A 23,696-nucleotide genomic window follows, 5' to 3' on the forward strand; every position below is an offset into this window, starting at 1 on the left:
ACCACTTATTCACAGTGACATCTATGGCAAAACTACAGTAATTGGGAGTTTTCAAGCTCACTTTGGCTCATTGGAATCCGGAGCACACATTAAAAATCCATCATCTATTTTACAAGGAGTAGAGATTTAATAAGCCAGGCATTTCAGTACGAGAACATCACATCTTCTATTCTGCTGGAGTTTCTTTCCATTAATTAATTCTAGTCTGCTTTTGTATAAAAATGCAGATGAATTGGTATTTTTTTGATTGGGGTGTGGGTGGGTGTTTAATGATGTGAAATTCCTTCAGGTCTGATCATTCAGTACAATGGAAGAATGTGGGGGAAATGAGGGGGGGTGTAAAGACCCACTAAACTCCAGTTATACGAATTAGCAATGTTAATTCAAAAATAGCCTGTAATTTTGTGTATCAGAACAATACTTGATGGGGAAAACAAATTATCAGTACTAGAGGAGCGTAGACTCTGACCATGGACATCAATGGCCCTACTCACATGCTTAAAGTTCAGGGGACTGAGTCAGGACTCTGGTTGTAATAGGAATTTAGGGTGACCACTGGAGGCATCCATGACTGGGCAAATGCAGAGACATACATGTGTCTTTACAGGACTTAAATGCTATCCCTGGGCTACTGTTCCATCCACTCCAACTCACGTACACATGAAGACAAATTGCACCATGATAGAGATGACCGTTCCTTAGCTAGAGTAACCAAGGTATGTGCTGACATTCCCAACAGCTGCCAGTCAAAGACAGATTCAGCGAAGAAAGCTGCTGAAATATTGATAGTAATGGGTTCCAAGCTTCCAGCTTTTTGCCCTACTGGAGAAGATGAGGTGGAGAGATTTGTACATCTGAGTTGTCCAACCAGGGAATAATTGGAGACACCTATCGATCATTGCTGAGAAAGTTTCCACCTGGAAGTCCATTATACTGGTAAAGAGATCATTATTTACAGATTTCAGTGTCAATTCAGGAAACAGATGAGTAAACCAACAATTTCTAAGCTGTTAGAAAATCAAGTCGATGCTATGAATATGTCCCCTTCACACAAACAAGAATATATCCCATTAAAATTCATTGTAGCTCATTAAAATTCATTTATCACAGCACAATTTTAATCTGCAGTAGGAGGGATTTCAGTTTAGAAGCATGTTCTCTTATGACTTGTCTGGATTATCAGTCATTCTCAGAAGCAACATTCTTCTTCAGCTGCATTTTTCTTAGTCTGTGGGTAAAAATACAATGCCATCTTGCTACTTTATCACAGTCCAGTAACGAGTCTCCGAGTTTTGAATATTAAAGCAGGGCCATCTAGGAGCTGTTCTGGTTTCCCACTGGAACTTTGGAAGAGGAAGCTGCCCCAAGAGATGAGCGAGACGTTGGCCGTCTTGTTCCTTTAAAATAACAAAACAAAAATACCAAGAGGACAAATGAATAAGAAAGCCCACAGAGAGGAACAAAAGGAAACGTTAAATTTCAGGGGGGATGGGGAATTAAAAACAGAAACGTACGGTAAAACCTAATCTTGCAGTGTTGTCATCTTTGAAAACCTCATCAAAGATTCCACTTGCTATTAAGAACAGGAGGAAATTATGCCTACTCAAAGCACTGTAGAAGCTTTGGCGAGCTGTTCAATTAAAAACTGAACTCTCATGAACTTCTCGGTCTCGGGAGAAACCAAACTAAACATGAGCTCTGATAACATCCTCTTCAACATGCAAGCTCAATGTCTTAATTATTGGGTCCATTTTGGCATAGAACCTCTTATGTAGAGAATTTAGTCTGATGTCATAAACAGCTTTTGCAGTGTCAATCAGGTAGAACAGTTTCTGTGGCTAAGAAAAGGAATCCACTAATATTTCTGTGTATAAAAGCACGGGGTTTGGTTAACAGTCATTCCTGAGGTCATGTTGTTGCACTAAGGAATGGGTGTTCGTGAAAATGGTCATGAATCCTAAAATTTTCGATGAATTTAGCGTGAATGATCTTTTTTCACACCAGAAGTTGGCTATTCATTGTTCGCCTGCTTCAGATGGTTCAGTCATCCAACCAGATACCAGAAACATTACCATGTGACTCAGGTGAGCCACCACACAACACAAATAACACAGAGAATGCCCAAATTAATCAGTTCACAAACAACACGTAGTGTGAAAATGTTTTGTGTAAACTCTTCTATGAATAACCATATAAAGAATGGTTTAAAAGGGGCTTAGGCCTTTTCTACACATACAGGTTGTACTGTTTTGAATCCGCCAGTATAATTAAAGTGGTACAACCTCTTAGTGGGGATGTCATTATGCTGTTATAAATGTGCTTATAGCAGTACAACACACGAAGCGGAATAAAATATGCTGGTATGAGGCACCTTTGGACCTGTATAACAGCATCCGCACCAGGGGTTGTACTGATATTGGTTAAAAAAAAAATCACTCCCTTAACCAACATAATCATACTGGTACAAAACCTGTGTGTAGGCCAAGCATAGGTCCATAAAGAACAGTTCAATGTAGATTGTAAACTCTTCAAGGCAGGGAACATCTACTACTCTGTACAGCACCTTGCACAATGGGGCCCCGCTCTTGGGTGGTCCTTAGGCACTGCCATAATAAATGTGGTTATTAATAAGACTAATTGGTTGTACAACTATGGGTGAATTTCTTTCTCATGGCAATGAGTTCTAAACATTGGCTATTGCTGGGTGAATGTGATGCAAGCTTCCACCAAACAGATCTAGCCCAACCTACAAAACTTCTGCTATTCTAGTCCTGTGTCCTTTTTGATACAGTCCTGCCAACCATGCAGTAGTTTTGTGATATGTGAAACACCTCCAAATTCATTTTGACATGAGGCTTCCACTTCTAGAGATGAAAGGCTAGGGCATTACCCAGTCTGCTATCTACATTCTCTGAACATAATACAATTTTACAATTTCTTTTTGGATCAAAGATCTAATGCAAACCTGGGGCTTGATTCTGATTTCACCAGTCTACATGCACGTGCATGGAGAGGAGGCTCTGTCCTAGGATTTAGGAAATGCAGATCAGTTCCTGCCTTTATTCCAGATTTCTTTTGTGACCTTGGGCAAATCACTCAATTTCTCGGTGCCTCAACTGGGCTTCTATGTAGTATCCTTTTCTCTCACCCGTTGTCTGTCTTATCTACTTAGACTGTAAGCTCTTGTCTTTTACTACGTGTATGTGCAGCACCTCGCACAGGGAAGCTGTGATGTTGGCTAGGGCCTCTGTGCACTGCTGTAAATGATAATGAATAATAAATAACCGACTTCAGGGAATTTGCTCCTGTTTTACACTTGTGTAAGTGTAATCAGAATCAGATCCTCTGCTGCTTCTTTGGAGGGGAAGGCTGGCCTTGTTGTTAAGTTTGTTGCCTGGGTCCCTTAAGACCTGGGTTCAGTTTTTGCTCTCCCACAGGCTTCCCGTGTGACCTTAGACAAGTCACTTCATTTCTCTGTGCCTCAGTTCTGCATCTGTATAATAACAATTCCCTCCCTCACAGAGTGGTGCTGAGATAATAGCGAGGAGCCCAGACACTATGCCTATGAGGGCAGCATGGAGAGAGCTTGGAGAAACGTTTCTGGCAAATAAAAAAATTGCCAAAAAATGCATTGGGGGGCCAGGAGGTGTCTCCAAAACTGCTTGCAAATTTGGGTCAACTTTGCCTAATAATTTCCGCCAAAAATACCCAGAAAACATTTTTTTCTAAAAACAACATTTTGTTTAGACTTTTTTCATTTCAAAATGGCATTTCGTTTTCACATTTGGCCAGTTTAAACAAAAAAGATAAAAATCACCTCAAAACAGCCACAGCGAAACGCAACACTAAAAATAAGCATCACCATCATCATAGTTTCAAATCGACTAAAATGGTGTTGTTTCAAAACAAAATTATTATTATTTTTTAGAGTTTTTCAATATGATGAAAAATTTGGGGGAAACTGATTTTGTTTCAGATCGAACTGGATTTTGGGGGAGGATTTTCTGGCTTGGCCCCTGAACCAAAAAATCCATTATTCACTTAGCTCTGATCGTGAATGCCTACGTTGGACTGGATTTCAGAACCTGTCCTGTTTCCTGGGTAGGAAACTCTGCTATGATCAGGATCTGAGTTTGAATGCTAGCAGGGAATGGAGCTTAGGCCATGCACAGGTCCATGCCTCTGAAAGGCATTCTCCTCTTTTCAATGCGAAACAGTCAGCACACAATTCATGGTGCTTCATCAGATGGACATCAGGGCGAAAGTAACAGGAAAAGCTCCAATCATTTTTCTTAGATAACTATCACCTTGTGTAATTCTTCCTGGCATGGGAGCGAAGGCCTCACCCACCAGTGGGAATGGAAACCCATGTGCATTATAAACTGTTCCTCTGGAGCTGGACAGAGACCTCACTGACTCAGGAGCAGGCACGGACACTTTGAGGTAGAATGAGTAGCTCCTTCGGGCTCATCTCTCTCCCCTCTTTCACCAGATGCTACACGAGAATGAAAGGCGCTTTGGACTCTATCCAAGTGGATGCAAATCAAGCCAGTCTGCAGTTTCTTGATGAGTTTGTTTGTTTGAGTGTCAGCTACGTCCCATTGTTTTGTGAATATCCATGACATCAGCTATTGCACACGGAAGTGAGGGCAAAACAGCAATAATAATCATAAGGATGCCCTTAGCACTTATTACATATAACACTTGCCCGATCCGCCTCTCGCTGTAGGTCAGGAGTAACTACCCGGCAGCACAATGCAGTTATGACACGGTAAATCTGGTGCGAGAGGCGAATCAAGTGCCATGTGTTAGAAATGCAGTACAATCATTAACTAATTGCGGATTGAGTCCTCCTGACAGTGGAATAGGGTTTCCTCAGGTGAGTAAGGTTTGCAGGACTGGGCCCTCTGTGAGTGAGGGATTATTACCCCCATTATAGAGATGGGGAAACTGAGGCAGGGAGATGAAGTGATTTTCCCAAGGCCACACAGATTTATTATTGTTATGTGTATTATGGTAGCGACTAGAGGCCAGCGCCCCGTTGTCCTAAGTGCCGTACAAACATATAACAAAGAGACAGTCTCTAGCTGGAGAGCAAAGATTAGACCTTAGAAATGCCTAAGACCTAACTTTCCACTCATTCCTTTAGGCCATGCTACTTCCAACAGCCCCCTCTGTCGTGTTCTTTCTTCATGCCATAGAAACGTTTGCTAAGACTATGCGTCTCAGAAGGGCATAATGAAACTGGAAGATGTCAATGCAACATTAAGTATTATTACAATTCTGTCATGGAGGTCATGGATTCTGTGACTTTCCGGAACCTCCATGATTTCTTCTGGGGCAGGGCTGGAGTAGCTGTCAGCCCTGGAGCTGCCAGAGCAGCAGCTGCTGGAACAGCTGACCGGTGACCAGCCCCAGGGCCGCCAAACAGCTGACTGGCAGTCAGCCCTGGGCCACCGGAGCAGCGGTTGGGGTTGGGTTAGCCCCCTGGGGCTGGCGCGGCAGCGGTCAGCCCCTGTCGCAGGAGCAGCATCAGGGCTGGAGCAGCTGCAAGCCCCTGGCAGAGCTCTGTTTGTCTTCCCCCCTCAGGGTATTTTCAGTCAAAGTCAGGGACAGGTTGTGGGCTAGCGTGAATTTTTGTTTATTGCCCGTGACCTGTCCCTGATTTTTACTAAAAATACCTGTGACAGAATCTTAACCTTAAATATTATTGACTGCATTTTCAAAGGGGCTTCAATCCAATATCTAAATTTGCACTTGCAAATTTGCCTGCATAAAATATTTGCACTTCAGCTTGGGATTTCTGAGGACAAATTAGGTTGTTGACTATCTAACTCTTATTTGCTCCCACAAATGCTATTTATTTGGGCCAATTCATTCTTGTTCCATGCATAAATGACTGTGCCTGGAAAACAGGGGGCACAGATTTAGAGGCTGCTTTTAAAAATCAGTCTGTTGAATTACAGGATTATAGTGAAGGGTGAACTAGTGAGTAGGCAAGGATGTTACCTCTTGGTCCAAAGTGTTGCAGGTAGCAGTGATTGCAGTAGGGTTTGTCATCATACTGTGAAAGAAGAACAGCAAAAGGTTTAGTGACAACTAAGGGCTAGTTCTAGGGACTAGGTTTTTCCTACACACAGGAAATCCCTGAAGCACCACTTGTGATAATATCTTGTATACTGTTTCAGAATCTTCCTTCCAGTTTGTCTCTGAGTATTCACAGTGTAGGTGTGGATTTATAAATCCCTGCATAGTTTGGCACTTCTGCACTAAGAAACCATCCTTCATTCCTTGTTTTACTTCATATCACAGATCTGGTCAGGCTCCCCTATTGGCTGCCCTCTTGCTTAAGAACATACTGGGTCAGACCAATAGACCATCTAGCCCAGTATCCTGTCTTCCAACAGTGGCCAGTGCCAGGTGCCCCAGAGGGAATGAACAGAACAGGCAATCATCAAGTGATCCATCCCCTGTCACCCATTCCCAGTGTCTGCCAAACAGCTTGCTGTGAGGACTCCAACCGCTGAAGCCCTGGATGTTTTAAGCTTCCCTGGGCCTCAGCAGGCTGCAGTATTGTTTCCTCTCTTGGTCTTCCTTGCAAATTTCTTGGGTGCTGGCTCTCAGTCTCTTACCTTGTCATGGGAATGGAGCCCCTCAGCCAGGGCTGGCTTTAAGCCGATTCACCCGATTCCCCGGAATCGGGCCCCACGCCTAAGAGGGCCCTGCATTCGCACCTAAGAGGGCCCCGCTCCGGGGGTCTTCGGCGGCATTTCGGCAGCGGGGGGTCCTTCGGTGCCGCGGAAGACCCGGAGCGGACCCCCCGCCGCGAAGTGCTGCTGAAGCCCCGGACTGCTGCCAGGTGTTGGAATCGGGCCCCGCGGGTCATAAAGCCGGCCCTGCCCTCAGCCCACCTGCCTTAGGCCCCAAGGTCCAGCGTTGACCCCTACTGTATCCCAGTAGCTTAAACACCGCCTCTCCCAGAACTCCACCCAAAGGTCTGAGCCTGCTGCGTTACAGTTTAACTCCCTCAGGAGGCATGTGGTAGGTGCTGCACACAGACACTATGCACAGAATTCCAACACATTATTGCTCTTTAGTTAATCACATAAACACACAGACTTATGTAAAAATAATAAACCCTACACACATTTCCCTTCTCCGGCTTATCCTTCCTTTGAGAGTCCTGGGGGACCGCCTGTGTTCTGGTAGGTAGGTAGGCAGGCAGCATTCCCCATTCCCCCGCCCACCTCATCTGGGTCCTGCTGCAGCTTCTCTCATCTTTAGCTCATGACAAATGGCCAAAGAGAGAGCAAATAGAACAGCTTATTCCTTTTACACTCTCCTTTGTCTCCTCTGTCAGGTGACTCCCTGGTCAGCCTCAACAGGTGACCCCAGAGTCCTGGGAGCCAGTCTGTTGTTTAGAGCGATTCCATTTCAATGGTTGAGCACTCAAGTCAACAACCCTCTCTTGTTATCCCTTGGCCACCAGCCTTTGGAATTCTAGTCCAACATGGAGGTAACAGGACCACCAAGAAGGTAAAGAGCCCCACATCCAAAATGGAGTCTGCAGCCTCATAAAGAGAGTTCATGCAGGGAGTTCATAATCCCACACAGAACTCATAAACTGTACAGACAGATTCCCCCACCCGTCACACATCCACATTTGAGATCTGCTGGGATGTTTAAGCTTAGAACTCCCATGTTTAAATGTGGGGGAGAGAATGGTGGCAGGATATTTCCATTTAAGGACTCTCAGCTCTGGAATTCATTTTGCTCTTTGGTGTTGTCAGACATTGGCTGCGTGTGCATGTGTTCTCTCTGTGTGCTACACCAGCTCTGCGCAGATAGCTGATGCAGCAGACCTCGATCATACCACCCAAGAAAATCACAGACCCGTTTCAGTAGCGAAGGCGCCCAGCCAGGTTTATTGCTGACAAAGCACAATCCTAGCTCCCCGGATCAGTGTCTACGTTACGCTAACACATGTGTGCCCGTGACAATGGACCACCTCAGTCAATGGCGGGACTTTCCACTGCCCCGCTAGGCTGACCAGAGACACTCTGAGACCCTTCTTTATACACCAGTACAAACAAGTTACGTATTGCCCCTCTGACATGATTAGTTACTGCCCCCTGACATGATTTGTTACCACCCATTACCTTGTACATATTGGTTTGATCAAAACATCTCTATCCATCACACTGTCATCCTGACCTGATCACTAAGAGGGGGGTCAGTGTATCCTTGTATCATCTTCAGGGAGAGTGTTGGTACTATACTTGGTATCGGGGTGTTCTGGTACCACCCTTCTGGAATGTGTTTACGCGAGTGTCCTGTGCCCAGCACGTGTCAGGAATGTGTGTGTTTTTGCAATACCAGCCCTGTTCTTGCCAGGTTCTGTGAGCCTGCTCACAGGCTGTCTCTTGCTAACTTTGCTTTATATTAGCAAGGCTTGACCGCTACTTTAGTTCAGGCCTCATGCCGGGCCTCTGATACAAGGCCTCATGTCTCAGGCTGTCTTTCTACTACACTTGGGTCAGAGAGCTTCCAATCATGCTGCAAGAATCAGCTGTTTATCTGGGCCTTCATAGAGGAGGCAGATTGAGTGGGAAAGGCATGATTATTTGTATTTGTGGAAGAGTGTTGATTTGGGCGTCTATTGGGGTTCTTTATGACTGTATTGGACTGTAAAATATACCTAGAGACTGTGACAGATGCTTGTGGCAGAGGGTAAGGGGCACTACTTGATCACTAGCAGACAAATTGCAGTTTCTTTTTTTGTCCCTTTCCACAGGTGTTCAGGGGAGGATAGGGAGGCAGGGCTCAAGACTGCAGGCCACTCAGCTATTCCTGTGACATGGTGGGAGGATTCATGTAGTGGGAATGGTCTCACCGGAAACACCCTGTTTAGGCAGGAAAGAGTGGGCAGCAGATACCATTACCTGCTTTAGAGCTACCGTCAGTTCAAAGCACAGGACCTGGAGTGCTTACGGATCAGTGTTCTCACTGATGAGCCACAAGGTGGGAGACCTGTGGGAGTTTGTTACGGACATTGAGAGCAGGATAAGCTGCTCTTTAAACATCTATTTGCAATGTACAGAAAAAATAAACATGTCGTCATTGGGGAGCTCAGTCGGGGAGACATATGCAGGAAGTTTGAAGCTGCCAGTATTTAAACGTCCTTGGAATTTCTGAAAACTATAGACGATAATTTTCTAACACTAAGTATATTATATCCAACTAGGAGTATTTCTATATTAGACCTTATTCTGACAGATAAAGAAGAATTGATCATTGAGCTAACAATTAGCGGTTGCCTAAGAGCAAGTACTCATGACCTAATTACATTTGTTATGTGCAAAGAGGATATAGTCCTGCCCATTAATATATATATTTGGCATTTTAAAAGGGTCATTTTTCTGATGCTGGAAACAATTAAGATCAAAATTGATTGAAAGAAAAATTTTAAAAAATGGATGATAACTGGGAGTGTTTAAGAAAGCTTTACTAAATAAACCACAATCCTGCAACCCTAAAAGAAGTCTTATTCACATAAAATACCATCCTGGTTAAGAAAGGAAGTGAAATCAGCTATAAAAAATAAAGTACAGTATATAACAAATTGAAAAAGATGGAAGTTGATTGTAATGACTATAAATTAGTAGTTATGAAATTCAGACAATTGATAATGGAAGCTAAAGGTATCAGTGAAAAAGGTATGGACATAAATCAAGAACAAAGGAATTCCTAGAAATAACAGAGGTTTTTTACTAGACAGATATGGTAAAATTGTCAATAATTCTGCAGAAAAAGGAGAAGGGTTGAATAATTTTGTTGTTGTGCATTTGGAAAGAAGCTGTATGATGTAGCCCCATGTTAGAGGGATAATGAAATACTTTTTATTCCAACAATACCGAGGCAAGTTGTTATAAAGTAACTCCTAAAGTTAAACATTTTTAAATCTGCAGGATCAGATAACTGGCACCCATGAGTTTTAAAAGAATTGGCTGGCCAACTATCTGAACCACTGATGTTGCTTTTTAAAATATCTTGGAATACTGGGGGGAAATTATGTTGCGCCAATATTTTAAAAGGATAAACAGGATGACCTATGTAACTATAGGCCAGTTAGCTGGACATCGATCCTGGATAAAATCATGGAATATGGAGTCATGGACAAACTCAGACTGGAAATAAGCCATAATTTTTAACAGTGAGAATAATTAGCCATTGTTACAATTTACCAACATTTTTACCTATGATCTGGAAAACAACATAAAATCATCCGTGATAAAGTTTGCAGATGACATTGGAATTGGGGGAATGGTAAATAACGAAGAAGACCAGGTCTCTGATACAGAGCAACCTGAATTGCTTGGCAAGCTGGGCACAAGCAAACAAAATGCCTTTTAATATGGCTAAATGTAAATGTATATACCTAGGAAAAAAGAGCGTAGGCCATACTTACACAATGGGGGACTCTATCCTGGGAGCAGTGACTCTGAAAAGATTTGGCGGTCGTGGTGGACAAGCAGCTGAATATGAGCTCCCAGTGCAACACTGTGGCCGAAAGGGCTAATATGATTTTTGGATGCATAAACAAGGGATTCTCGAGTAGGAGCAGAGAGGTTATTTTACCTCTTGTATTTGGCACTAGTGCAATCTCTGCTGGAATATTGTGTCCCGTTCTGGACCTCTGACGACCAGAAACTGGGAGTGGAAGACAGGGGTGGATCACTCCATAATTGCCCTGTTCTTTACGCTCCCCCTGAAGCTTAGATACAGGCCACCATGGGAGATATGATACTTGACAAGATGGACCATGATCTGACCTAGTATGTCAGCTCTTATGTTCCAGCATGATCCAATGGCTGGAAGTTGAAGCTAGACAAATTCAGATGGGAAATAAGGTGTACATTTTTAAGTCAGGGTAATTAACCATTGGAACAACTTACCAAGGATCATGATGGCTTCTCCATCACTGGCAATTTTTAAACCAAGATGGGATGTTTCTAACAGATCTGCTCTAGGAATTATTTTGGGTGAGTTATGTGGCGTGTATTATACAGGAGGTCAGACTATGGTCCCTTCTGGCTTTGAAATCTGTGAATCTATGAGAAAAGTTGTTGACAAATTGGAAAGGGTTTGGAGAGGAGCTACAAGAATGATTTGAGGTCTGGAAAACCTGCCTTACAATGAGTAACTGAAGAAGTTCAGTCTATTCAATTTATCCTAGAGAAGTTTAAGAGATTGCTTGATGATGATCTACAAATACTTAAATGGGAAAGGCATTTCTAACTGCAGATAACTCTTTAATCTAGAGGATAAAGATAGCATAATATCTGGAAACAAAGCTAGAAATAAGGTGCAAATTTTTAACAGTGAGTAGATTAAGCATTGAAACAGCTCTCCTAAGGATGTAGTGGATTCTCTATCACTCAAAGTCAGTAAATCAAAATTGGATGTCTTTTTCTGAAACATATGATGTTGTGCAACCAGCAGTCTTGAGCTTCATGCAGGCATCCCAGGCCTGTGGCATGTAGGAGATCAGACTTGATTATCATCAATGGACCCTTTTGGCCTTAAAAAGATTTTTGGCCCTTAGAAAGATTGCTATTTCCCCCTCTCTGTCTGCCTGCTGAATCTCTCCACCTGCTTACAGAGAGAGTTAACTCAATGTAAATATGTAATTATCTGTAGCTTACAGCTTTCATTCAATTTTGCCATATCAATCATATGAAGGTCAGTTTCACTCTATCCACCAAGGAATTGTAGTCACCTTTGCAATGAGATGTGACAAATGTCTCATAAAAAACAGCAACACACCGAACGGTTCAGGACAGAAAGTGAAGACTACCTTATCCAACCAAAACTGCAGAGGGAATCTAAGTAGTTATAATATAATTACCCATCTTTGAATTTGGACATGACATCAGAGTTAACTTCCCTACTCCTGTTTTAAAGTCCCATGGCACCTTTGATGACCATAAGTGGTACCAATCCTGTTTTTGAATCTCATCTGAAAGACAGCACCTCCATTGGGCAATGGTTCAGCACTCATTCAGAGCCAAGCATGCTACCTGCAGTACCACTGATAACACTTCCTGCAACACCTAGCTGCCCTATCCAAGGCCTGAGCTGGCCCAATGCTACTTAGCTGTCAGAGGTGATGGATTTACAGCACCAGGTTGTATAGCCGCAAATATTTCTTCACTGGTCGAGCAATATATAACAGGTCACGTGAGGCAGTTTAGACATAATGGGGAAGAAGCTGTGATTTGCACTATTGCGTTGGAAACCTGGATTGGGAGCAGGCACCACTCAGAGTAGGGGAGACATAAAGACTCACACAAATTACATTTTAGCAGGTAGGAGGGATATATTATAATTCACTTAAAAATATACTGTCAGCATTGTTAAAGAAAACCCAAAGACTGTACGTGTGTTATCAATATTTCTTTATATTATTCAAATGGAAAGAATGTTTTCACCACAAGCGCCAGCTTCCTCCTAGTCCCAGGGGTGCTCAACTCCTGTGCCACCCCAGACCCCGCCCCCACTCCACACCCTCCCCCAAGTCCCCACCTCTGCCCCGCCTCTTCCTGCCTCCGTTCTGCCCCTGCCCCGCCTCTTCCCGCCCAGTTCTGCCCCCTCCCCTGAGTGTGCCCCATCCCCGCTCCTCTCCCTCCCCTCCAGCGTCTCCTGCACGGCATGGAACAGCTGATCACAGTGGCTGGAAGGCACTGGGAGGGAGGGGGGAGAGTTGATCAGCAGGGCCACCGGCAGGCAGGAGGCATTGGGGGGTGGGGAAGGCTGGCTGCCAGTGGGTGCTAAGCACTCACTAAATTTTTCAGTGGGTGCTCCAGGACTTATGGTTTTCACCATGGAGCTCTTTATTTACATTTCTGTATAATCTGTGAAACTAGACTCTAGAGAGAGACAAGGTCGGTGAGGTAATATCGTTTATTGGACCAACTTCTGTTGCTGAGAGAGACAAGCTTTTGAGCTCCACGGAGAGCTCTTCTTCAGGTCTGGGAAAGGTACTCAGAGTATCACAGCTAAATACAAGGGGGAACAGATCGTTAAGCATAAGGAGTTAACACATATTGCAAGAAACAATTCTAAATGAAGTGAGCAATTGCTGCAGTCATAGGACAATATGCCAACCTCTTCATGCACCACCTGGAGGAAGAATTTCTAGAAAAATGCTGCATGAAATCAATAATATACCTGAGATACATCAACGATTATTTTCGCTGTCTCCACGGATGACCAAAACTCCCTCCTAGAGTGCCCCCCAAACTTCAACAACCACCAGCCATTCATCAAACTCTCTCTAGAACATTCTCACACCTGCGTCACCTTCCTGAAAAACACCATCAGCTTCAACAATGGAGCCCTAGAGCTAGATATAAGGAAATCCACGAATCACCACACTTACCTCCACAGATTCAGCATCCACCCCAAACACACCAAGAAATTTATGTATAGCCAGGTCCTCAGATACCATAGAATATGCTCTGAGGAGAATATTCGGGATGCACACCTTAACACGCTCAAAACCGCTTTCACCAAATAAGGACTCTTCACCAGAGAAGTAGATCGCATCATGGAATGAGTCACCCTAATTCCCTGAGAGAATCTGCTTCAATTCAGAACAAAACAAAAAAACACCCCACTGACCCCACACTCCTAGTTGTCACCTACTAACCCACACTCGAACCCATGCAGGGTATCATCAAACATTGCAACCCTTACTTGATGGGGACCACGTCCTGAAAGAAATCTTTCCTGTCTTCCAGCTTCTGGCCTTCCAACCCCCGACCCCCAAACTTGCCAAGCTCCTTATCAGAAGCAAACTCCGCAAAGACCAGGATACACCAACTGAAGGTGGCACCAGACCCTGCCAGAACAACAGATTCAAAACCTGAAGCCATATCTCCACTGCTATGATGATCAGTAACCCCTACAACACACCATTCAAGAACCCTGGATCCTACACATGCCTATCACAAACATCGGTACACCTGCGCCAATGTAAATTTCTAGTGTAGATCTGCCCTAACTCTCCTTTGTCCTATGACTGAAGATGTGTTAATTTCCTACTTGATTTGGAATGGTTTCTTGCAACATGTGTTAACTCCTTATGCTTAACAAATTGTTCCCCCTTTTATTGAGCTGTGACACTCTGATTACCCTTCCCAGACCTGAAGGAGAGCTCTGTAGAGCTCAAAAGCTTGTCTCTTTCACCGACAGAAGTTATTCCAGTAAAAGATATTACCTCACCCACCTTGTCTCTCTGATATCCTGGGACCAACATGACTATAACAACACTGCAAACTGGATCCAAGTCAGTTTCTCTTGGCTTATTGCACTTCTCTTTATGTGCATGATGCTTCAATGTTTGGGTTGCAAACAGTACATGGGGAATATTTAAATGCAAACAAAAAATGTGTTGCATTGAGTGGTTTTTTGTTTTTTTTTAATATTTAATGAGAACAGTTAGACGTTTTTTATAATTTTCCATCCGAATCTGTTAGGCCGAAACCTTCTGCTAATAGATTATTTCAGTATATGAATTAGACATATGGAGTTAGTCCATGCTAACTACTCCACTCTGTAGGAGAGACACTTTTCATTTCCTTTTAATTTTTCTTCAGTTTGCTTCCCTGTCTCCCAAAAACTGCACTGAGTCCAAAGCATTTCAGTGGGGGCTAAAGGCATGTCATTATTCCTCCCCCAAATGTTCCTGCTAATGGTATTTAAGTGCTGGCACCGATGTGGGTGTTCTCAGACAGAGTAAAATACAGAGCTGCTACAGGCGAGTTTGGGATGAAAGCAGATAAACTGACTGAAGGGCTGGGAAGGGGAGTGGCAGAGAGGGAACTCAGCAAGAGGGTTGTTTTTGTTATGGCCTGTCTTAAAAAACAAAATGCAAGCAAAGTTTAGCATTTCAAATAAAGTATCATGAGCATTGCTTTGTACCACAGACCTCTTTTAGCTTCTCATTTCAGCTCAATATTAGCTGATGGCAGTGGACAGATCTGATCATAATGCAGGTAGCTGCCATCCCGACCTCTGGCAAGCCAGCCTACCTCTAACTTTCCTTTTTCAATGTGGCTCTCTACTTCGGGAGAGGGAAAAAACTCCCAAACCCCAGAGGAATTAAAATTGTTGGGACCTGATCTAAAGTGATTGAAGTGGATGGAAACATTGTGTGTCTCAGCAGCCTGTGGAAATGGAACCCAGAGCAGAGAGGGCAAGTCCTGCTTAAAATGGGATCAGGAATAATGTGTGTGCTCGATTCAAACAAGCGGTGTCTAGAGCTTTGCGAGCAATGGCGTCTGGATGTGGTTCAAAAGCAGGCTGGCCATTCTGCAGGCAGTTCAAAAGCAGGCTGGCCATTTGGAAACAGCTGCAGCTGGAGTTGGTTGGAGACTGCACCTGGGAATGAGTTAGAGTTGGATGGAGCTTCTAAATAATGGACCTTCTCTTTGGGCTGACGTGATCCATTTTCTCATTATGTGCTTCTTATCCAGTTAAAGTCACTGGGCCAGCGCCTCAGCTGGTGCAAACTGTCATAGCTCTATTGAAGTCAGTGGTGCTAAGGATCCGATTCTAGCCCCTTGTGGTTCGCTTAAATGGCATAATTGGCTTGTTGGATTTGAGGAGACATAGCAGGCCCGTATTTTTGTTCTGTGTTTGTACAGTGCCTTGCACATTGGCGTCCCGATCCATGGCTGGGGCCTAGATGCTACCGCAGCACAGATAATTAATAATAGTGTAATGTTGTGGGTTGGATCATACCTGATTTAACCGGTTGGGTGTGGCTGCCACCCCTCATTTAAAATATTTGTAAGAGACACTTAAGCAGCTCCCGCCTAAAACAAAGGCATATGCGAGTCTGCCCAGGAATTAGAACTGTGTGGGCTGAGGGCTTTGCTGAGCATTGTTTGTGGGCGAGGATATGTGTGGGAGGGGAGAAGTAGGAGAGAGAAAGACAGCACCACAGAAGCAGAAGGAGCAAGAAGACAGTACGAGAAGGCTGGTAATGTGCTTCTAAGAGAAAGCTACAAGAGAGCTTTTTAGGCAGAGTTCTGGCTGGAAAGGGAGGCTTGGAACAGCAAGCAAGGAAACTGTCTCCTGCTATTTGATTCCTGCTGTGTTCAGGCAAACAGGACTTTATGTATAATCTTTGTAAAGAAACATGATTGCATCAAAGGCAATACCTGGCTCTATCACCAGTTTGTCCCCCTAACTGGAACAACCTGTGACACCCTGTATTTAGCTAATCGCTCAGGTCAAAGGGAATAACAGGAACAAAACCCAGGTGGGGGGGTAGTTTAAACATCACTACCTAGTATTTCCCTTCAGTTCCTGAAATTAAAACGAGTGGGTGGATTTTCTTCTGTTTACCCCATATTGACACCTAGCAAATATGGCGAAAGGAAACGCCCGGTGTGTCAGGAAACTTCCTTAGCAAACAAATCCCAAGAGCCTGGGGGGTCTTTATGACCAGCCAGTGCTGCTGAGATTTCCCACCTTTAGGAGCATTAGGTCTTGTCATGAGCTCAAAGGATACTGTACAATATTACTGCCTGGCATTTTTCATTCTTCCCGCGCTGTGCATGGGGCTTTGGGGGCACTAAAAGAGTATGTCACTGACCAGACATTTTGAATCTCGATCATTATCTATTGCTGAAAAACACCTCTAATGCCCCCCCCACACACACACACACACACTTGTGAACTCCAAGAATCGCCTTTCCCCAGCGCTGCAATTAACTCGTGATAAATGGCACCATTGCCACTAATGTTGCACTGCAGCCGGGTGATTAAATGGCTGGGTTTGAAAAAACTCAACTTCTGCTTTTAAGCAAATTCATACAGTATTAGAGGGCGCATAGGGAATGCTGGTTACATGATGAAATCAACTGAGCCAGAGGCCAACATTTGCCAGGAAATAGTGACTGTCAGGACAAGCAGTCACTTTAAATCAATCCACTAGTAAAAGGAACTTCCCACAGACACAGTGGGGATGGGATGCACATATTCAGGGAAGCAGCTTCGCTTCCAGAATAGGTGGGTGTCTGCTATTTCTGGTCTTATCCACCAGGCCCGATGGTCTCTTCCTCTGGAGACCCGGATTCAAAGCCGACTTACAGCAGAGCCGTGAGTCAGAGCTTTCAGAAATGAAAAGGGACCTTCGCAGATTGCTTAATTAAAACCCCTGCTTCCAGGTTAGAGATGTCTAGTGACTGTGCCATAGCAAGCTACCTTATTCGACACTTCGTTTCGCTGCCTGACTGACCTTAACATCAGTTACTTCTGCTACCTCCCTTTATCCTTTTAACTTCAGCACCTTGGTCCTTAGTTTAGCCCCAGTGTCCCCTAAGGATAGTTTCTTGTGCTCTTCTGTACTGAGCCGCTTTTAGGAGCGTGCCGGTACCTTGCCTTTTCGGGTAGTTTTTTAGGTTAAACAAACTAGTTCCTTCCATCTCTCCTAGTAGAGACTCAAGACTCATTTTGCTTGCTCTTCTTTGAACCCTCTCTTTTTTTGGTATATTTTTTTGGGGTTTCTTTTTTTTTTTTTTTTTGAAGCCATGGCAAATTCCAACATTTTGACATTTCCTTTCATTGCGAAATGTTCACATTTCCTGTGAAACAAATTTTCGGGGGGGAGGGGGACTTGTTTGGGGTCAATCAAAACATTTTGTTTCAATAAAATCTAATCCACAAGGGGTCCAGGACCATGGCCCGAAGCTCCTAGGCTGATTTTGACATTTTAAAAAGTGTATAATATACAGGTGCCAGAACAGCTGAGTGAGGAGTAAGTCTGGGCTCAGCCCGCCTGGTGTAGATCCGCAGCCAATTGTTACTGTCCTCGAGAAGGGGGAAATCAGGCTGGGGATCGTTCCTCATTAGGCTGTTTTGGGGGGGGGAAGGGTGATGTATATATCACCTTAGACACAAGAAGTTCACATGAGACAGACACAAAACAGGCCCCCACCAGCTTCCCACTTCTGCCTAGTCAGCAAGCAGAATTTGGCTCTGATCACATGTTAAGGGGAATGCGCTGGCTGAGCTGCCCAGGTTACTGTGTGTTAGAGACAACATCATCCTAGTGCCTTGCCCTTACCCAGATCATCACCACAGCCCTCTGGGTAAGAACCTGAAAGATCTCTTGGCCTTTCTGATTTGTGAACCTGCAGAAAGCAAGTGGGGGCTGTGCTGTTTGTAGCACAGAGGCAGGAAGGTCTGCGGCAGCACGCGCCACCATCTTCATTTGTCTCAGTGATTGGAGATTTGAAGAGTGTGGCAGTAGGACTGATTCTGATTTTAGAGAAGAGGAGCATATGGTTGGGTATGTTGCAGAATCAGAAACTGCATGCAGATACATGACAGCTCTTGGGTGTCTTGTATAAATCAGATCCTGTATGCAGAAACGGTCACAGGGCAGTACTGCAGGCAAATAAAGAGCAGCTCTCTCTGGCTACCCTGAGAAATCAGCCACCGCAGATGTGGGCAGGTCAGGTGCATGCATGCCCACAAAGACTCACTCCTGAACACCCCTGCCTGCACTGGCACTTGGAAGCAGGGACACATTAAGGCATAGGCAGCCTGGGGCTCCAACTCCTGGAATCATGTGATGACATGTGAATTCCAGTATTAATTAAAAAAATTGTTTCTAGCCCTGATGGTTAGTAAGAAGAGCTTGAAACTTTGGCCTGAATCTGCAGAGAGCCTGAGACAATTGCTCTGAGAGACAGAACTGCCCCGATAATCTCAAAGGATTATTTATTCTGAAATCCACTGCTCTTGGGACCCCTGCCGATCCCCTTCTAGTTGAGGAATGGGGGTACCTTTGAAAATATGGCCCCAGCTGTCTAAATCCCTTTTGAAAGAGGGACTTAGGCTCTGAAATCATTTAGTGGCTAGCTCCACTTGGCCAGCCAACCAGTTACACAAAGCTCCTTTCCATTTCTCCCCACCACCCCCATTTGAGGAACACCTCAACCCTCTCCAAAAACCCATCCCATTGATTTTGAAGCATCCCTAAAGAGTCATCGACTTTGGGTTAGACTAGGAAAATCTTCCCAAGAGTTCACTCCCTGATGCTCAGGGGCAGTCTTCAAAAGCAGGGCTCTCAGCTCTATTGCTTGAGGTATGTCAACCCCCCCCCGTCCCCCGGTGGTACTCATAGGCTGCCCCTTCAGATCTGAGTCTGTTTGATTTCCCCAGTGTAGAACTGGGCAGGAAATGGTTTTCCCATCCCAGGAAAATGTTCACATCCTGAATTGTGATGAAAAGTCGGAATCTCAATTTTTCCCACCTGTCAAACCTCAGATTTTTTTTTTAATAATTCAGCTCATTCAAAACATTTCATTTAAATTTAGATTTTTTAAAAATTGTTATTAGCCTAAATTTCTAACCAAAAAGTGTTTCTGAACCGGAATTTTTCATTCTGAAAATGTCGACACGAGTCACGTGGACAATTTCAAAACTTCTTTTCTCCAAACAATTTTTCAAGATGAGCAAGTCCTCGAAACTGGCCCTGGCCTGTGAACGGCTTCGGTTTGGACAAATTGGTATTTTCTGATGAAAAAACATTTTGCTGAAAAATTCCTGCCAGGCTCTACTAGAGTGTACAATACCATGTGCAACCTGTTCTCTGGCTCTCAACACACTCACCCCCGTCCACCTCCCCACACTGGAGTGTGACAGACACACGATGGTTTGTCTTTATCGCTCTGGCAAGCTGGACATTTTTAGTAAATGGTGGTGCTACCCTGGTGCTGTAATAGTTCTAATCTGTCTGCTGTTCTCTGTGTATGTCCACTTTCTATCAGCCTTTATCTCCCCAGCTATCACACTGAAAAAACTTCTAAGCATATTGCATGCAGCCTTTAGTGCATCCCAGTGCGAACCAGCCCTTTGAAATGGGATCAGGAGATGGATTATTGTGGGCATGCAGGAACTCATCGAGGCAGGCAGATAAGAGACAGTTCATTTCCTACCTCTGCGTGCTGGCCGGGGCTGAGTTGCCGTTTGCACTGGTAACACTTCAGACAAAGGGGATGATAGTCTTTGCCTAGAGAACGCTTCCTCTCAGCTGTTAAGAGAAGAAAAAGGTATGAGTAATTATACTCCAAGCACCTCATTAATAGTGGAACATATGTGAAATGGGTCTTTGATCCGTGGAATTGCTTGCCAAGGAAGAGGGAAGAATGGGACTCTTTTTCTCAAATCAAAGCCGGGGTAGAATCTTTAATACAGGGACAATTTGGCTTTTTTCTGTGAGTTGGTTTCAACAGCACTGCTGTGGCTCAGCCTTTTTGAAGTTTACTCTTTCTAAACTTTACACGTTGGAAATTTCACGCCTAACCAGGACGAAAATTGCCTTTCTTCTTCGCTTCAATCAAGTGTAGGGTTTGGGAGGTGTTTTTTTTTTTCATCTTTGGCAGGATTTCTGTCCCAGGTCACACATTGTTTAGTGTAGATGCTTTCTTGGTTTGTGTTTGAGCTAAGAATAAAAAGACACACCGGGAGACGCATCATGCAGTCAACTTGGGTACCTAGTTGTCTTATTACTATTTAGAATTTTACACTGAGGCAATTATGTATTCGATCTTGTGTCATAATACTGCTAAAGGGAGAGGGCAGTACTTATTAGCGCCCCAGGCGGAATATGATCAAACTCAGAGATAACACAGCTCAGGATCAGGCTGAATGCATGGCTTGATGCAAACATTCTTGTGGGAGTGAATCAAGAAAATCAGGACAACCCTACAGCCACATACTGCATTTCAGGAAACATGCAAACGCGTTTTATTTATCTTCCCTGTGGAGCTGTCAGACAATTATTGGGCATTTATTTCCCTGGTATATTTTCCCTGTAGAGGGGCTTTGATCCTGGTACATTATAGTCATCTGTATAAGGCCACAGGGAATGCCAGCCAATAATAATAATTAATATCTTACATTTGTAAGGCATCTTTTTATCCCTACGGATCTCACTGGACTATGTAAACTGTGTTTCTCCCCATTTCTAAAGTTCTCCCCACTCCAGAAATTTAGCCAGCTCTGGGGTGTAATACAGCATCTGTTTAACAGCACACAGCAGCCTTACACAATGGTTACAGGAAGAAGACTGAAACAGCAGCGGGAAGTTAGATGGGCAGAATATCTGAGTTGGATTTAAACCAGGACACCAGGGTTAACATCTCTACCCCTGTGAAAAGGGCGATAAGAGCTTTACTCATCACAAACACTGAGGGTTTCCATTTAAGAGCTCGCTCAGTGAGTGGTTTCTCTAGCAACACAATGGGGAGCTAGTTCAGTACTGATCCAGTCCCTGATTCTGCACGTGACAGCACTTTCTGCATAGTCAGTTTCACCACATCACCATAGTCAGTTTCCCCTGGTGTGTACTGTATGTGTATGTTTCGCACATCAAGAGGGGGAATGTGATTCTAAACCCACAAACGTTAGCAGGGAACTCGGGGGCAAGCCTTAGAACAACTTTTACATCTTTTTTTAAAAACTGGCTGGATTTCAAGTTACCGATGTCCCTTTAACGTCACAGGATAGATTCTGTCCTCTCTTACAGAGCGATACTAGTGACTCCAGTGAAGTCCAGGAGGAAAATTGCAGCTTCAGATCCAAATTCCCTTTAACTCTGGAAAAGGTTGGACTCTGATCCCAACCCCAGGGCTCAGGCATGTTGGGCCGAAGCTGGAATCTGGATGGGACCAGACCGATAGCTTGAATTTGGTGAAATGTGGGTTCTAGATCTGAACCTGGCGACATGGGCCCATATCCAGCCAAAACCTGAAGTAACTCTATTCCAGAGCGCTAGGTTGAGCGCTGGCTAGGGAGCTTTATGGACCAACACAGAGGGGCAGAATTTCTGCGGGGCAGTAAGAACGCCCCGGCACATCCCCATTCCTCTGGCATGTCCCCCCCGCTTTCCTCCAACATGCCCCTGCCCAGCCCTGGATCACCCCATGCAGCAGGGCTTCTGCGGAGGCCGCACAGTGCTGGTAATAATGAACCGGGCTCCTAGAGTTTAACGGACCCAAGTAGGGCTTGGAATTATTCAGACTCTCGCAAGTGTAGGGGCTAACCTGGAGGCCTGACTAAGGCCAGGATGAAGTGTGGCACCAGCCATTTAAGAGTATAACCTGAAACAGGGCTGCAGCCAGATGACAACAGAGGCCATGAGTGGTGCCCAGTCATTACATTGATCCCATTGGCAGCCCCTTTAAGCTCCTTCTTGGATGGTGCTCAATTAAGCCTGGGATGGGTTACATGTAATCCCTGCATTTTCTAGCCTGACCAGCATTTATTTCTGATTCCCATTGGATTGGCCCACTGGGAGGGGAGAAGGAACAATCTCCAATCTCCACGCACTTTGCCCTTCTTCATTGGTCACATAAGAGCTGCGGTGATGTGTCAACTCAACAGGATTGGTGCAGATTGGGGCTTAGCAAGAGGGCCCCTGCCTGTGTCTCTCTCCTTTCAATCCCTGGGAAATCCCCAGGTGAATTCCACCAGCAGGGACTCCGGATCCAGGTTCCCACAGCACAGTTGATTTCAGTCATTCTGGCTCTCGCATCTCCTGAGCACTGGCATTGGAGGTGGCTGTGACAGGTGCAGAAACCCGCCCCTTCCAATATGGGAAGGGCAGTATTCCTAACCTTGCAGATTTGCCCGTGATAACCACATGGTCAGTAGCAGGTATATCCGTTCTGGAGCACTTCTGATTTCCCTTGTAGTAATATCCCACGGTCACCTTCGTAATACCCTGCAATCACCGTACCTATAGTACCACAATTAAACGTGTCATGAGTTCCAATCCCCACTTTAACTGCTTCCCATTAAAGCAGAAGCTACAGGATTCATCAGGCTCAAATTGCTTGGTTAAGAAAGGACAGCATTGTAAGTCATTGCAAGCCAACAAACCCGCTCTGCCAGCAGTGGCTATCTTTGGAGAGGGATGGACAGGGGCATACATGTTTGAACTAGTGTATTACCAACCAAGGGAGGTGGTGTTGGCTAATGGGTAGCATGCCGGACTGGGACGCAGCAGACCAGGCTTCTATTCCAGGTAACCTTTGACAAGTTGCATCATTCCTCTGTGCCTCAGTTTCCTCATCTGTATAATGGGGATAATGATACTTCTTTTGTAAAGCGCTTTGAGATCTCCGGATGAAAAGTGTTATAAAGACCTCGGTAGTAATAGTATTAATTAGCACAGACCTCTCTGGAAACAGGCAGATTCTGAGCAACCATTTCTAGCAAAGTACAAATGCACACATGACCTAGGGGGAAGGGAAAGGATCCCACTCCCCACTTTGTTGTGCGGGTTGAAGCAGCTTTCCTAAATCAGATTGTACATCTCGGGCTGGTTGGTAGAAGAGATCCTAAAGCAGGATTTTTAGATGCATCCCACAAGGGACGAGCAAGATGAGATGGCCCTTCAGACTCCTCTTTATTTGAAACATTCATATTGTGGCTAATGCATGTCATCCCTTCAGCCGCTGAAGCCCATTTACTGGCCTGAATTCTCCATTTGCTGACTTTGCTGTCACATCGGACTTTTTCAGAGCAGTGGAACAGAATCCTGTCACTTTGCAGCACAAGGACACGCTGCTGGAAGGCAAAGCCTTGCCTGACACAAACCCCAGGAGAAA

The 23,696-nt window shown here is 44.6% G+C and overlaps 1 protein-coding gene across 1 annotated transcript in view; it reads right to left on the minus strand.

The window, feature by feature from the left end:
- Nucleotides 1-202: 202 nt before the first annotated feature.
- The window catches only part of LOC135880562 (cysteine-rich protein 1-like), a 51,715-nt gene continuing 28,221 nt past the window's right edge, over nt 203-23,696 (minus strand). Inside the window, exons 2-4 of the mRNA XM_065406891.1 lie at nt 20,019-20,113; nt 6,010-6,064; nt 203-1,397 (exon numbers count right to left, since the gene is read on the minus strand). Of these exons, the coding sequence (XP_065262963.1) occupies nt 1,315-1,397; nt 6,010-6,064; nt 20,019-20,113 (233 nt within the window). The 3' untranslated portion in view covers nt 203-1,314. The remainder of the gene's footprint in view (nt 1,398-6,009; nt 6,065-20,018; nt 20,114-23,696) is intronic.

This window comes from Emys orbicularis, chromosome 6, assembly GCF_028017835.1.
Source record: "Emys orbicularis isolate rEmyOrb1 chromosome 6, rEmyOrb1.hap1, whole genome shotgun sequence".
NCBI lineage: Eukaryota > Metazoa > Chordata > Testudines > Emydidae > Emys > Emys orbicularis.